At 40.4% G+C, this 17,039-nt stretch overlaps 1 protein-coding gene across 1 annotated transcript; it reads left to right on the forward strand.

The window, feature by feature from the left end:
• The first annotated feature begins 775 nt into the window (after positions 1-775).
• On the forward strand, positions 776-17,039 carry LOC119743030 (G-protein coupled receptor 143-like). Its single transcript, XM_038219345.1, has 9 exons — positions 776-985; positions 3,855-5,168; positions 6,947-7,047; positions 7,621-7,709; positions 8,690-8,785; positions 9,475-9,599; positions 11,105-11,210; positions 12,252-12,360; positions 14,725-17,039. Exons 2-9 carry the CDS (start codon positions 4,868-4,870, stop codon positions 14,941-14,943), a joined length of 1,146 nt encoding a protein of 381 aa, XP_038075273.1. The 5' UTR covers positions 776-985; positions 3,855-4,867; the 3' UTR covers positions 14,944-17,039.

A 17,039-nucleotide genomic window follows, 5' to 3' on the forward strand; every position in this document is an offset into this window, starting at 1 on the left:
ATCGTATAACATTTATATGTGAGTAAATTGTTTTTTATGTTTAGTGTAGGCTAATTCTGGATGATTAAGCAGATCTTTGTTAGATCCAGCAGTAATTGTGGGGCGAAGGGGGGTTGTGGCCCCGCCCTCTGATGCCGAAAGGGTTAACGTTGAAAAAAAGGTCTGGACCAAAGATCATGTAGCGCCTATAGGATCTTGGTACATGGTCTGGACGTTCTAGGGTTGATACTCAATAATAAGCTACCACGTTGAAAAAGGCTATCATATCAAAATACAAACTTCAGATGTTCGTACAGGAGTAATTATAAAATGTTGCATTGTGGGGGTGGGTGGCTGTGGCCCCGCCCCCTGATGCCCATATGGATAACGTTAAAAAGATGGGGTCTGGACATTCAAGGTGTGATAATCAATAATAAGCTATCACATTGACAAGGCTATCATATCAAGGTATATAAACTAGTTTACAGCAATGGAAACATTTTGCCAGCTCGGGTGAAACAACAATTGGTGGATTTTGGGGTCCTGACCCGTGGACTAATGTATACAACACTGCAATAGTGCCCTCCCTGGTTCATCGGCATTCAAAATGGAAAGTCCCATTTTTTTTGTACATCCAAAAGGTCAAGGTTTTTTTGCCCCGTTTGTCTTCACAAAAGACGGATTAAAACATAACAGGGACGACGAGCCAATACTGATTCTGAAATATAAACTTTCTGAAGGGCGCCCTCAAGCGATTAAGTGTCAAGACGTACAGGCGCGGTACTTGTCATGTGAGCTAAATACTAACAATAACAAGTAACATCACAGTACCACAGTGCTGCTGATCAGCCAGCTGCATGCACCACAAACTCACACTCATCAAACACAAAGCGAAGTCAAGTAAAATGTTCGAAAAACTTGTTGGGTGGATCATGGATTGAGTAGATAGGGACATTTGACGAACATTGGTGTTTTCCTAGGGCCCTGGACACAGCTTCGAGTGAAGGTAAATCATAAATGATATTTGTGTGTGTGTTAACTTTGTAAAAGAAAAAAGGTCATGATTGTGGTTTTACTTTTAAGTTTTACTTGTGGTGAAATAGGCTACTGAAACTGAAAGTGACACAGACCCAAGCCTTTATTTGCCTACGATATTCTGATCTGATTACCACCTTTGTTAGATTATACCTCAATGGTGGTTAGTCTTTGAAAATACTTGTATGTAGGCCTGTGTTATCTTGAAAAGAAAATGGAAAAAACTACATCTAGAATTAGAAGGAAACTCTCTGTCAAGCCTTCTACATGTAATTCGAGAAGTAGGAAAAAACGTAGCCCCATAAATGTGGCATATTTACTGGACTGCCTCCGTAAACATAGGCCAAACGTCCACATGTACAAAAATCGTGTTGACTTTGCCAAATTTTGATTTTCACATTTAGGCTTAGTTTGTAGGATTTTTTTGCTTTAGAAGCATACTCACCCACTTTATAGGCTAATCAGAAAGTGCTGCCTTTTTCAGATGTATATTTTTCGTGAAATTTCCAGATTCATTTTTACACGTTTGCGTATCAAAATTTCAACATGAAATTTCACAAAAATTAGACATCTGAAAAAGGCAGCACTTTCTGACTAGCCTATAAAGCGGGTGAGTATGCTTCTAAAGCAAAAAAATCCTACAAACTAAGCCTAAATGTGAAAATCAAAATTTGGCAAATTCGACACGATTTTTGTACATGTGGACGTGTGGCCTATGTTTACGGAGGCAGTCCAGTAAATAGGCCACATTTATGGGGCTAGAAAAAACGTTGCATCCTGATGCCACTTCTTTGATTGTGTACAGTACTACATAGTCTAAGGAGATATTCAAATGCATTTTTTGGAAAGAATATTGCAACCTGACCCTACTTCGTGTACAAAATGGAGAGTCAAGAAAATGTTCAAATGTTCAAGTAACAAATTGGAAATGTTTCTCAGTCTCAGATTCATGTCTTATCCTCATTTTTGCAATTACTGACCTTCATTAAGATGCTATATGAAGGAAAAAGCAGAGTCAGGTTGCAGCATTCTTTCCCATCTTTAAAGTATTTCTAACAAACTTGGAAATGTTTCTCCGTCCGAGATTCATGTCTTTTTTTAATGTTTTTGCAATGACCTTTATTTAGATGATATAATGAAGAAAAAAATGACGTCAGGTTGCAACATTCTTTCTGGTCTCTGTGCTTTTGGGGATGGGGCATATCCCCCAAATTAGTTTTAGAATTGAGTTGATGTGTTTTGTTGGTTTAATTTTCAGAAGTAATTAAGCCCCAGCATTCTATATATCCATTGCAGCATGCAAATTTAAACCAGCGTGCTTTGTATGCAACTTTTGACCAGCCAGGAAGGCAGCTGCAGCTGGCTTGTGTAAAACTCGATCGGCAAGTTTTGAATGTTCGAATATTCGGTCAAGTGCAGTTTCGAATAACTAATATTAATTATTTGAAAATGGACAGCCCTAATATTGCACCAAAAAAGAAATCAATAATCAAATAAAACAGACAAGTTTTAATTTCTTGTTGATAAGCTATTTTGGAGGGATTAAGCATCATAAGTCAGGTAATCCTTACTTTTAGGACCCTGTTCCTATAGGGAAAGACACACCAAAACAGTTGACTAAATGACACTCAAAATTGACATTCTGATATTTCTTGACACATCTGAACAATTGGCAGTGACACCTTCTTGAATATCAGCAGTTTTACTTTTGTGGAAAGAGGGCAGGGCTTTGATTTATGAGGGAAATCAAGGGGCAAAAGACGACGGTGAGAACCAGAAAACAGACTCAAAAACCAAGATGGCAAACGTGAAAAGCTTGATGCAATGAAAGCTCGTTGCTGATTGGCTGATAAAAAGTAAACATCTTATTTATTTTTTTTAGCAGCCAATCAGCATCGAGCTATCATTATGTTGGGCTTTCACTCGTGTTGTGAGAACTACAACATGCACGTCTGACTGCCAAAAAAAGTAGGAAAGTCACATTTTCTTTAAAAGTGCTTTCAAACTTGAGTTTATGAAGAAAAAAGACTGCTTTAGCCTGCAAAATCACTTTGGTACTGGACAGTCATCTGCAAAAGTCAGTTTTGAACAGAACTCATAAAAAATAGAGGTGTCCTAAAGATAAGGATTACCATAAGTCATAATGGTGATGCTGTGTCAGAGAGTCTAAGGTGTCCTTGACAGGTTACAAAAAACTTGACCGCATTTTTGACCATCGTAAATCAAATCTGGCAGACAGGCATGCTTCAGGATCTTATATATAGTTGACAAATGAAGTCCCTTTTATAGTGGCAATAAAGATACCAATATCAGATTTGAACACTGCCTATAGATGTTGATTTGTCCATTTGGTTATAATGTTATCAGTACTTGAGTAAACAAAATATTTGTCTACAAATGTCAAGGACCTGTTCAGAGTCAGTTAGGGACTGAAAACCCAAGCCACATATTGGCCCAGGCAGGATTCGAACCTGGGTCACAGCTGTGGAAGGCGAGGAAAGTACCGCTATGCCAACCTGACTCGCTGTTGCATGTTGGACCTTTTTGCTGTAATAAACCTTATTTTACCCAGCAAATATCAAGAAGTTTGCCCCTGTTTATCATAGCAGGCTCAAAGATTTCTCTAAAAAAAAGTTTTAATGTTTTCTTCTGTGTTTTAATGTTTTATTTTTATGGTTCTGTGTTAAATTCTACCATGATCATGATGTCAATACAAACTGTTTTGAGTATTTGTTTTCAAAATATTATATGACCAAAAAAAAAATAGAACTGAACTTTGGAACTACTTCAAAGAAATTAAAGTAACTCTAATAATATGTTTTGTTGACCTTGTTTTTCAGATAGTGTTCTTTACTGCATGTTCTGAAAACAGAGTCACATGCTTGAAGTTGATAACCCGGCGGCTGTGATAACAATGGGAGAATGATAAAGGCTTTCTACGAATTTACGGGCTTGGAAAATCACTGCTAAAAATAAACGGTGAAATGGATTTGGGTTCTTCCAATTTTTCAAGCATACTGCCAGCCGCAAACTGACTAATCTGAGTTGGGAACAAGTCCATAAACCAGAAAACCGCTGTGTTTGGGAAATTTTTCGTAACCAGGAGGTGAAAGGTTTGGGTTTTTTCCTGGTTTGGAAAATCACCACTTTCTTCCAATTTTTCAAGCATACTGAAAGCCTCGGACTGACTTCTGAGTTTTGTTGGGAAGTTTTTCGTAACCAGGAAGTGAAAGGTTTGGGTTTTTCCAGGTTTGGAAAATCACCGCTTAAAATAAACTTTGAAATGAATTTGAGTTTCTTCCAATTTTTCAAGCATACTGAAAGCCTCGGACGGACTTCTGAGTTTTGTTGGGCAGTTTTTCGTAACCAGGAAGTGAAAGTGAAATGATCTTGTTGACAGCGGGCAAGGTAATTGCTCAAATTCAGCAATCCAGGAAGTAAAGTCTGATGAAGTACGGTTGCCAAGTTGCAATGTGATTATAGGTTCTGACCAGTTTCCTCCTCGGCATAATTATATTGCATTTCCGCATTGTCAGGGTTGTGTGATATAAATATTGCACACGTCACTTTGGAATTGCAAGGCAGTCCCATGTACAAATGAAAGGGTTTGCATATTGCTAGATTCAGTTCTTCTGTTGGCAGTTTCACGACACGACAAAGATCTACATGTAGACTGTCAAGTTTTGGATCTGCAAGGCATAGGCCTATCATGAAATCCTCGGAACAGTTCGGGGCAAGTTATTTGTCAGCCATGAATGTCTAAAAGCGTGTACCCGCAAAACAGTAACCCTTACACCACAAGGCTGCACCAAAACTTGGCACGCTGCATTTGCTCTTTTTGCTCTTAATCATCATGGCGACCCCGACCCTTGACCTGGTGTGCTGCCTGGTCCGCAACCTGAGTGTCCCTGCCACGGTTTCACCCAGAACGGGAAAGGCCGTGCACCAAGACGACGAGAAGGTGACGTTCCTCCTCACCTTCAACATCTGTGCCATCCTGTCCTCCTGTCTGAGCATCCTGGGCGCAGTCTACATCCTCCTCCCTAAGAAGTCGTACCTCTACGTGCAAAGGCAGCGGCGGTCCTTCCGTGCCGTGGAGAGACAGAAAAAGATCCTGACCTGGTTGTCTGTGGCTGACGTGCTGGCATGTCTCGGTGAGTGCATTGGTCAATGGCTTACAGCCTGGGAATGTGGACATTTTTCTCAATAAAATTGCCCCAGATTGGTTTGTATGCACATGTAAAAGTTGTTGGAGTGTCGCCTGTTATCCACGGAAACCAGTCTCCGTATAGCTTCTGATATATCTAAGCATGCAGATTTATGCGATCCTGTGCCTCAGCCAATTGGAGTTGACTTTACTAAGTCACTTCATTCCCAAATCAGGACTAAACCTTTGATTAGTAAATTCAATTGCAATGTTTTGGAATACAACAAAACGGCCGGGCACTTATCGCGTAACATAATACAGAGCGCGTGATCACAGCCTTTGTTACTGTATCTAAGTTATTTTATCCATGTCTATGACGCGACAACGGGTGAATGACCGAAAACCTGATATAGAAGGCGCCTGCTGATTGATCAAAGTCTAGAGGTCAAGAGGCGGTTGTCTTGCATAATTAATCAGCGAATTTACTTAAATGGCTTCGCCGTGGTCTATTACATAGACTAGTGTAAAGGCAGGGGAGTAGGCCCTATTGGTTATGAAGTACCGGTGGAATAACTCGTCGGTTGCACCACGAACCGACGTATCGCATTTTTTTGAGTGTCGAGAAAAACCGATTTAAAGTTGGTCATTATTTTGTAGGTTCATTCCATATACTCTCTGTGTAAGAATTCAAGCTGTTTCGTTTTTGCTGGTAAATTATAGATTGAACTTTATTGTATGCAATCCGTGTGCATCTGAGTTGCTCAGTTTTTGAGAAATTCTGCTCCAAAGTTATTCGTCACTTCGTGAAACAGATTTTTATCATGTTTTTCCTATGTTATACAACGCGCGTAATAGTGGCCGTGTGCCAGATACGGAGATACGTCGGTTCGTGAAACGCTTAATTCCAATTTTCATGTCGACGCTGCTTTGTGACGTCATAGCACTATGGGAATTAGCGTGTAAAGCGGCGTATCGGGATACGCCACTTCGTGGTGCAGCATTTTTCATTTTTTAGAGATACGCCGCACAATCTAATTAGCGTTCTTAGTTAATTAGAACTCCGATCGGAATAAAACTTTCTGAGAATGAGCACTTTGATGAAATAATAACGTTAATGACAAAAACTCAATTTGGCGAAAAATCGAGATACGCCGGTTCGTGGTGCGACCGACGAACTGACATGTGACGGAAAACTTTTTAAAAAAGAACTAATTGCCCCAAATTTTCAAATTCACTGACCAACAGTACTAAAAAAACACTTGGTTGAGGCCAAAGCTTAACCACTTACAGAGTTGTGCTGGGCAAGTAGTGACTTTTTTTAACTCAAGTACATGTACACTGTACTTGCAAAGACGTCTCTCGCAAGTAATCAAATATTAATTAATTATTACCCCTTAATACCCTACTGAGTCCAACAGGATTCAACTACATCATGTACCCGATTGAGCCTGTTGGATTGAGCTATAAACCCCTGGTGTACATTTCTGATTGCAATGTGTTAGATTCAGCAGGCAACTGAATCACATTGTAACACCAAGTTGGACTCCGTTGGATTCAGCAGACATGCAATGAGGCACAGTGGATTGAGCAGGAGACTACCGTTGGACTCTGTTTGATTTAGCAGGGTAGTCCTGAGAAACTACCAGGGGGTTAGGGTCAATGCAAAGCACACAGTGCAGTATACCCACACCCTTATCAGTGAACCTCATAAATCACAATCATATCAAATAACACATCTAAAAGTCTTTAAGAATCTTTTTTTTTTCTTTTAAAATCTTCTCTTAGGTGTGTTAATCATAGCCATCTGTGGTTTAGCCGATGTGGGATCCATTACAGTTGATATCAGTGAAAGTGCCTCGCTGCGATGGATTTGTATTGTGACTACAGTAAGAAAAACTCATTAAAAAAAATTAAAGAATTTATCCCATACTATAAAGAAAAAATTTGCTTGAATATATTACCAAAATGATTCTTTACCAATATGCTATTCCAACAATAAGAGAACGAGATATCAATGATTGCCAGGATGAAAAAAACACTCTGATCATCTGATGACCATCTAAAAAATTAGGAGGTTCAGAGGCAAAATTCAAACATGAAAAGAAAGGAAGAACAGAAAATAAGAAAGTGCAAAGCGTTAATGTATGTGTTGCTCTCGAGTTGATAGTGCTCAAAGTAGGCGTTGTGCCCATGAAGCCGCTTGGGTGAAAAGTTTGTACATATAAAGTCAACGATAAAAACAGCTGTGAACATACACATGCTCCATCAGAAGCAGCGCCCACCGACTATTGCATGGTAGCCAGCCCCCTCCCCCCCCAAAAAAATCCAGCCTTTTAGATTCCGTGGTAAGAAAATTGTCATTTTTCTCTGGTAAATCCAACCCCCCCCCCTTCACCTTGGGAAAAGTGACTGTGCCATACTCTTTTTTGCAACAATTTCTATTTCTTCTTGTTTTAAAGGCATGGATACAGTACTTTTACGTAGCCACATACTTTTGGACTTTCTTCTACGCACTTGACGTTCACCTGATGCTGAGAGGAAACAACAGGTAAGGGTCTGACAGCAAGAAATTCAATTATTAACCCTAACTCTCTAGGCCTTTTTGCTAGGATGTAGCCTCAATCCTGCAAAATCCTCCAATTGACCTCATGGAAAAATAGCATATAGCCTCAATCCTGCAAATTCCTCCGTTATTTCTTGATTATGGTCCATGGAGGGGTGACCACTGCCTGAATCCTGCAAAATCCTCCGGCTATGACTGTCAAAAGGCTGAGGCAGAGGCAGTGACATCCTGGAGCAGTGCGGAGGATGTCAAGTATAATCAAGGACTAAATTTATGCATGGCTGAGCATAAACAACACAAGGTCCGGCCCAAGACCTTGACGCAGTGCGTACTCCGAAATCAGCAACCCACTTTTGCCATGTAACCGCAATCCTGCAAATTCCTCCAATTTGCAAAAAGGATTTTGGAGGATTCAGGGCGGTTAGGGTTAATCCAATTCAAGATGACCATTTCATATGAGGATAGCCAGACACTGTTGGAATGCTTGAGTTGATATACAGTGGAACACCACTATCCGCTCGGTTCATAAGCACCCCTTCACCGGCAAAGGAAGTACAGTTGGGGATGATGGACTGACGCCATCTTGCCTGACTGCAATTTTCTGCAACGTGATTACAAATATCAATAAATCGTAAATTCAGAAAAAAATAACCCCATTCGCTTTCTTGCCATTTTTCTCGGCTACCGCCTACTACATGTATACCCAGTTCCGTCATATGCCGCCAGAACCCCTCACATTTATACTTCAGTATAATAGCATATTCAGAACACACACTGGACTGCACGCTCTTTCTGTTTTAGGAAAACCCAGGAGTTGAAAATGTGAGTAACCATTTCTCGAACAGTAGTTCAACATAAGGAATTTTCAAATGTTTACAAAACATTACACAGCAAGATTACTTGTCCTGTTCAGTAATTAATAAGTATAAAATATTATTTTTTCTTAATTTTTAACTATCATTCAGGAAAATGTTTCGTGTCTACCTGGTGTTGGCCTGGCTCGTCCCAGCCATCATGGTGTCCGCTGGACTGATTGCTATGTACCAGTCATCCCCAAATGAGTGAGCAAATGCTTTTTGTATTGTTAAATCACTTTCTGCAAGTTATTCAACAGTTTTTAACAATTCAGTATCCCAGAAAGGTGAATTGTTATGCCATGTGAAGCAATCAGAAAAAAAGGTGCTTGCCAGAGGACACATGACATGTGAATCATAATAGAAGCGATTTACAATACAGTGCGCCCCCAGTGTTTGTCCCCAAAAGGTCTATATCCAGCTCGCGGGTCGACATCAGTAACTATATATGTACTACTGGCTACCAAATTTGGAAGATGGCTGACATCCAGTGAGTGAGATTGAAGCAAGTCAACAAACTGAAGAAATTATTTGAATGATCGCGGAATCCCATGTAGTGAACATCAGATTTGAATCAGCCAACTGATCCCGCACGCTCAGTGGTCAAGTGGTAAGATGTCTGCACTTAAGCGCAGGCGATTGTGGGTTCGACTCCCTCCCGAGTAACACACTGAGTTTGCAGTGTTTAATACACATGTACGTCAGTGAAGGGCAAAACTTGCTATTGACTTGTAATAGACTTGACTACATTTTGTACAACACTGTCTTTTACTGCATTAATCCAAACAAATTTAAGACTGAATTTGCATCATCCTGCGTGTGATAGCTTGAAACTGACTGTGATTGGTAACTCCGTCCAAGCACTTTTTGATTTTCTGTATTTTGTTTGTTTGTAGCTTCCAGTGTGACCCAGCCTTTAAGAGCTGGCAGAGCCTGTTGCCACATTACCTGATGTCCTACATACCCATGCTGATTGTGCTGGTCTTCAACCCTGTCATGTACCTGTTCTCTGCTAAGAAAGGTAATTATTAGATATATTGGCTAAGGCCAAAAAAAGGCTCTGGTTTCTGCACCCGATTTCACGAAGCGCTGCGACGCGTCGCAACTCGAGTTACAACTTGTAACACGTCGCAACTCGCGACGCGTCGTATCTTCCATTTCACAAAAGTTGCAATGTGTTGAACGCGTCGTAAGTTCCTTGACAACGGCTTAAAACACGTCGCAAGTTAAGACGTGTCTAGTGGCCATCGCAAAATAAGAAGAGTCATTTCTAAGCCAGTTTTATGCAAAAAAAATTACATTAACGAGATTATAACACCGAGGCAATGTGTGTAAAGTTGTAAATGGAAAATTCATTGAATAATTATGAATTAGACCGGAATATTAGAGTTGAAATTTCAAAGTAGCTACACAGTACACTGAGAGCTTGTTTTCCTTCAAAATTGCATCGCACGACCGCCATTTTGTTTTACGTTTTAACAAATTTCGAGCTGAGATCCGACGACTCATTGTTGAATATCAGACAACTATTTACTGTACGCTGACTAAATACATAAAACAGTCACCGAGTTGTGCTATAAATACACATACGACGCGTCGCACTTACGACGTGTTTCGTGAAATGGATCGCAGGATGCGTCGCAGCTGCGACGCGTCGTAGGGATACGATGCGTCGCAGCGCTGCGATGCATCGTAAGTTACGAAGAGTTTGATGAAATCGGGTGCAGGTCTGCGCAGAAATGCAATGTAAGATGATGTCTCAATGTAGGATGATGTCTCAAAACTGCCAAACTCACTGGGTTGATTGGATTCCTGCTGCTGCACAATTTGAATGTGTTTTTTTAGATGGGGTTACGATCAAGTATAAGCTTTATTTGGCCTCTCTGGGCTCCCATATGTTTTGCACTAAATTTAGTCTGGCACCATTTGCAGAGGGTGTTGCAATATTGTAATTGTACGTCTGGAAGCCATACTGAGGGAGCAATGGTCGTGTATCTGGAACGTGTAAACGCTTTTTAATTAGCACAATATGTAAGGAAGCAGACTATTGAGACTAATGACCAGCCTGGCAGCACATGCACGATGTCGATGTTGCTGTACGATCTAACGTTACCGTTTTCTCTGATTTTTGTCCTGTCAATCCCAATTTCCTTAAGAATATTCGTATCAGTCGAGATCATAAGTAGGTGCAGAATTCTCAATCACCTCAAGCTCCACTCGGAAGGATATTTTTTTAGATTTTTAATGGGCTCAAAGCATCATCTGCAACAACATGAAAAAAAAAAGTTGGGGGGGGGGGCCCTGCGTCACTGCACCACTTTAGGGGCAATCTTCATACCAGAAACGGGAGACCTTTTTTTGGCCTAATGGACTACAAATCATGGAAGTAAAGATCGTAATTATGAAATTAATAATTAATAGCTATCCCAAAATGATGTCTCTCAACTTTCTCTTCGTCACAAGTTGGAAGCTTTGGCAAAGCATTAAAATAAGTACTTTTCATGTTTCCATCGTTCTTGTTTTTAGTCGGTCCTTTGCTGATGCGAGGTAACATGTTCACGGACAGGGAACGTGCGATCCAGAGCCAGGTTCAGCGGAAATTCTTTCGCTTTGTCCTCGTCTTCACCCTGTGGTAGGTTTGAATTAGATCGATGAAATGACACATTTTAAAAAAAGGTAATAAAATAAAAAATGTACGCTGTTGGTCTTTAACCTTTGCTTAATAAAGACCATGTCACTTGTGATGTCAAACAAACAAACGAACAAACAAACATACAAAACAAGAGTGACAGATGTCCATAAATATCAATTCACAGTTGACAGTTTACCCATTTCTATTGGTGGAGAGCCAGTCACGTAGGTGGTTATAAACGGTTGATAAAACACCGACTGGGTTTAAACACCAATGAGTGCGCATTCCATAGAGTCCTAAATTCACACTGCATCGGCACCGCTGCATTCTGCGCCCCATTACGCAGTATAAGCCATATCAGGAGTTTTCTGGGTACTGCTGGTGCGCATGCCAGGCTTACACCATAAACTTAGCTAGAGGGGTGTTTCACAAAGTATGAAGTAAAATTGTTTAACAAAAATCGTTCAAAATTTATAATTTTGACCTGCTTTGACTTTTTGACCGAAAGGTATTTATGAATGGGAATATATGCTTGGCCGGTATTATTATTATTAATCATTTCTGGTAATGAAACCAAGGATTCCTCAAAAGCAACCTGTGGAGAGAAGACAACGAGAAGAGTCACAGTTTTAGAGGTGGGAGGGAAAGCCCAGAAGAAGAATATTCTGGGGAAACCCACGGAATCAGGCAGGGACTGAAAACTCAAACCACATATTGGCCCAGGCGGGATTTGAACCCGGGTCACAGCAGTGGAAGGCGAGGAAAGTACCGCTACGCCAACCTGACTCCCCTGTATTAAACAAGTATGTTTAAAACCGACTAGGGGCATGGTCGCTGACATTTAACTGTCCTCGCCTTCGGCTCAGGATTTCCACATCCATTACCTACATTAGATTTGAAAATTTGCATGGTGTAACGCCATGTAGAATAATCTCTTTTGAGAAGTGGTCTCAGCTGATCTTTGCTCAGCAGGAAAAATTTGCTAATAAACTCCATGGATTTACGCCGTTGTTAATTTTTTTGGTGGTTTTTCATTTTCAGCTGGTTACCAAATGTCATCAACGGTTGCATTCTTCTACATAGCCTGGCAATCGGTCAAACCAATTGGCATACATATTCAACCTTCACTGCAGTCATCTGGGTTGCTATGGTGAGTACATTAATTATTACCCCTACCCAGCAAGCATATAAATCATTCCCGAGACTATCTGAACTTTGTGGGATACCTATATCTGCTTGCTGATGTTGCCAATCAGTTCATTTTAGCATTTGGCAAGGACACGGCAGTTTTACTATTCTTTTCTATTTCCTATTTGTTTTTAACGGCCCACTTAACATGAATGTTTCCTACAAAACGTTTGTACATGACAAATAAAAAACTGCATATAAACAATGAAAAACCATGATTTACTGCAGGAAAATGTAGGAAATCAACCATTAAGTTGGAAAGTTGCATTTCACAGGCGAAATCTGTGAGGCATTGTATTTTCAACAGACTTGTGTGACTCATGAGTCATTGTTGGGACTCGAGTCCAACTCCAGTCCCATTTTCAGTGACTCGGACTCGGACTGATGACTCATGATGACAAATGACTTGGACTTGGACTCACGACACGACCAAAATTACCACATTTCACTTCTTTTTTCAACAACATAATTTATTTTGAAACCGATCCTTTCCCGAGCAAGCGATGTAGTCAGTGCGATGCAGAAGAAACCAATCTATTAACCCTAACGTACCTGAATCCATCAAAATCCACACCCCTGTTTGGGGGATTTTGGCGGATTCAGGATACCTCCACATTGAAAAAGTTGGGGGATTTTGATGGATTCAGGACATGAAGCCTAGCGGTACTGCAGGATTTTGATGGATTTAGGATACCTCCATATGGATCAGTTGGGGGATTTTGATGGATTCAGGATCTCAACAGATGTACTCCCGGCTAACTGGTGGATTCTGGTGGACTCACTGGCCACCAGCAATTTGTTTGCTTGGCGAAATTGATGGATTTTGGAAGATTCGGGATACTTTCTAGTAAATACACCCAAGGGGTTAGGGTTAAAAGTACTGTACATACACAGCGTGTGCAGCTGGCTTGTTTCCAAAATACTGATTTTGGAAATCAATGCATTGAAACATGCCGCCATTGGTATGAGAAGCACATTAAAGCTATAGTCCATCATAAGCAGCTATCCGAAAAGTAACTGGCGTAATTATTGTTGAAAAACATACTTGGTTGAAAGATAGTAAGGGGACTATTAACTCCCTGTGAAATTATTCTTTCTGGCAAGCTGTCATTTTGAAGTAATCAACGAAAGAAGGCCTTTCCAACGGTGCTTCTTAAGACGCACCGTAGGAAACTTAAATTAGTAGTTCGTTTTGTTATTCGGCGAAGCGCGCTCAAGCATTGGCACGATGCACACGCACGCGCGGTTGCTATAATTCGTCGGATCGGTGCGCGACATCGCGTAGCTGCAATCGGCTCATGCAGAGAGAACGCGTCTCGGACGCTGAATTCAGGCCCAATTCAAAACATGATTTAGCAACATTTGATTTGAAATTGAGATCCTAGAATGCTGTTTTTCTCGGAATATACAGCTGAAGCTGAGCTGAAACTTCATCAGGTTAGTCGTTCAGCACCCTTGTTTAGATTTTGAGCACTTTCGTTGCTTCAAACGAATAAAATGCACAAATTACAAATGATGGACTATATCTTTAAGGTTCGCCTTTATTTGTGCCTTTATCTTTGTTTTGAGGTATTTCTTTTTGGAAGTTATTACATCAAACAATTGCAGAGCATTAAAGAATATCACTATAATTATGCACATTTTACTTCAGTTGTGCCGACAAAAAAAAAAAAACGAAGAACACTGATGAAATCAAAATCATGGCAACAATGGACACATCACAGGAGTACGACTTTATGTTGCCTACTGATAAAAGTTTGAAAAATACTCGTTTATGTTGATCTGGCTATAATTACGAACTTGGGGGACATGGCGGCCCGCGCAACGGTACTCCATCCAACTTGAAATCCATTTGATCTGGCCGCAAGTACTTGTAGGGACAAGACACTTCATTCCATCATTTAGGTCGTGGTTTCACTCAGAGTTTTCACTGGAGTGATCCTCATTTTAACGTACATGTATTTCAATTTACAAAGAAGAGTTATTTGCTGTCTGAATCGCCTTATAACTTCCCTGTTTTGAAATGTACCCCAGCATCCACACTTGATACTTGCGTAAATGCAAGCTTGATAGTGTTTGGTACCAGATGATCGCTGGTGCCTTGCCAGGCAGAACCTACCAATATACAGTACTTAAAGGTGACTCGTGACTCAGACTTTATCTCGACCTTTGTGACTCAGACTGGACCTGCAGGACTCAGAATGGGTGACTCAAGACTGGGAATCGATGTTATAGTGACTCAAATGCAAGTTTTAAACTTTACAAAATGAAACATAATCATAGCCCTAAATGACATCATTTTTTCTTTTTCCCCAATAAATGGCAGGCAATTATGAATCCCTTACAAGCCTTCCTGAATGCTCTGATCTACTGGGGCCCCAGGGGCTGTACGCCAAACACCCCCTCCCAGTTTGAATTGGACAACAACGCCTACGACCGCACCTTTCTGAGCAACAATCACCCTGATCAGGCCCCCAACGACTCCGCCGAAGAAAACGCGCCGCTGATGGGCGGAACCAGACGATTGACGAACAGAACTTCCTAAAAAAAGTTTTCTGTGTGATTACTTGAACCACTGATTTACAAATGTATTATTAGTTCATCAAATGGTAGATGGTAAACTTAATGTACATGTAAATGCAGTATTCAGTGTTCTCCAACCTGTAAATATAACCTGCATGGTGCCCCGCCAAGCTTTCTGGGGCACCCTGAGGCACCCGCCAAGCTTCAAAAGTTGCCGCCAAGCTTAAAAAGTTGTCCGCCATGCTTAAAAAAAAGGAAAAAAATAATAAAAAAAGACAAACAAGTGGGACTACCCTTAGGCCGCCAGGGTATATTTGGCCAGAAACTCTGCCAAAAGCAGTAACATGCAACACTCGTCAAACTGAGAAGCCTGCCCATTGTAGCAATCCATCGGATCAAAAGTCTCAAGGCCAAACTGCCTCGAGAGTCCCTGGTCACTGATGAGTTAAAAAGAGATGATGCTGAGCCAATATTCTACTTAATAGTTACTGTGTTAGAAACGGCCTAAAAGCTGTTATCCGTGCATAAATTGCATGTTCATCTGCAAATAAGGCCCCTAACATAATTATAGTGCCCCCCCCCTCCGCTTTTTGACGGCGCACCAACCTTTAATTTTCAAAGTTGGAGAACACTGAGTATCTGCTCCAGGATTTTCGAAAGTGGGTTGGCTGCATGGGGTGACTAACTTGAAGTCTGAGATTCTCGGAAAGGGGGGGGGGGGCATGAAGCGTTCCAGTTAATGCTTAAAAAGCCAATGGCCATGAGTAGTGAATCAAGATTTGAGTGATTGACAAAATTTGGATTGTTCTCTCTATCGTGTTAGTAATTAACAAAGAGGTGGGGGATTGTTACTTTGTTAGCCAATAAGTTTTGGCTTCTTTTTTCTTAAACCTTGATCTTGTGTCTTGTAAAAGAAAGCCTCAAATTTCACCGAGATATTTTGATGACTCAAATTTAACAAGTAACAAAGTAACCGACACAAATATTACCGGAATAAATATGTGCTTGGCCTTCGGCTCGGGCCATTATGCGCGTCCAGGACCCTAGCGGGTTTTAAATGTACAGTCGACTCTCGTTAGTACAAACTCTGTTAATACAAAATTCTGGTTATAACAAAGATAAAGCCTTGGTCCCGACTGTGCATTTATGTGCACAATGAATGGGACTGATGTTCCTCTTAATACAAAATTCTGATATAACAAACAATTTGGCTAGGTCCGAACTAGTTTGTTATAACGAGACTCGACTGTACTTGTTTAATATCAGCTAAGCACATATGTATTTCCATTCATTAAACAGAACTCAACCCTTCCAACCCCAATAGCATGTTTTGTTGGAATCTGTCAGGATGGGTACAGTGCCCCTAAACTGACAGTCTTTTACATTGGGTTGGCACACCTCCAGAAACAAAGTCAGAAATATGTGTGTGCAGTTTCCCATATGGTGTTGGAATTTGCCAGGATGGGTATGGTTCCTAGTAAATCATGCTAGGGAGTTAGGGTTAAACAGGCTTTTCCTTCCTAAAACCTGCATGGTGCAACATCCTACAAAATCTGGTGGAGTTTGAAAGATTTTGAGGATTGGAATATATAAAAAAAAATTTAAGGTTTGAAAGTCTGTTCTCTGAGTACTTTATTCAAGTACTTATTCAAGTACTTATTCAAGTAATATAATTACATGTTTATGTTCCTATTTGTTTCCTTAAAGTACTCACTTAAAGTTTGATATAGCTTGTATTCCTTAAAATTTCTAAGGGAAAGTATGAAATACTAACAAGGCAAACAAAAAATATTTCATTAGAAATGGTAATGGTGGTGGGGTAGTGCAAAGGTTTCGTCAAGTAGAAATATATATTGAAATATTTATTTCATATTAAATATCGGTATATAGTTGTTTTTTTCTGCTGCTTTAAGTGCTTATATTGTAAGAATACTTAGTATACTTTTTGTTGGTGCTTCATGTGCTGTATGAATGTATTTTCTTCTTCTATATTATACTGTACATGTACATACTGTACATGAACATGTTTATGTGATATGGGCTGTGTGTGTGAGCAATAAATGGCTCTTTGTGATCACTTTTGAGATCCCCAGTGGGGACAACACATCCCGTAAGCTT

Source organism: Patiria miniata, unplaced genomic scaffold, assembly GCF_015706575.1.
Source record: "Patiria miniata isolate m_02_andy unplaced genomic scaffold, ASM1570657v1 HiC_scaffold_6, whole genome shotgun sequence".
In the NCBI taxonomy this organism is placed as follows: Eukaryota; Metazoa; Echinodermata; class Asteroidea; order Valvatida; family Asterinidae; genus Patiria; species Patiria miniata.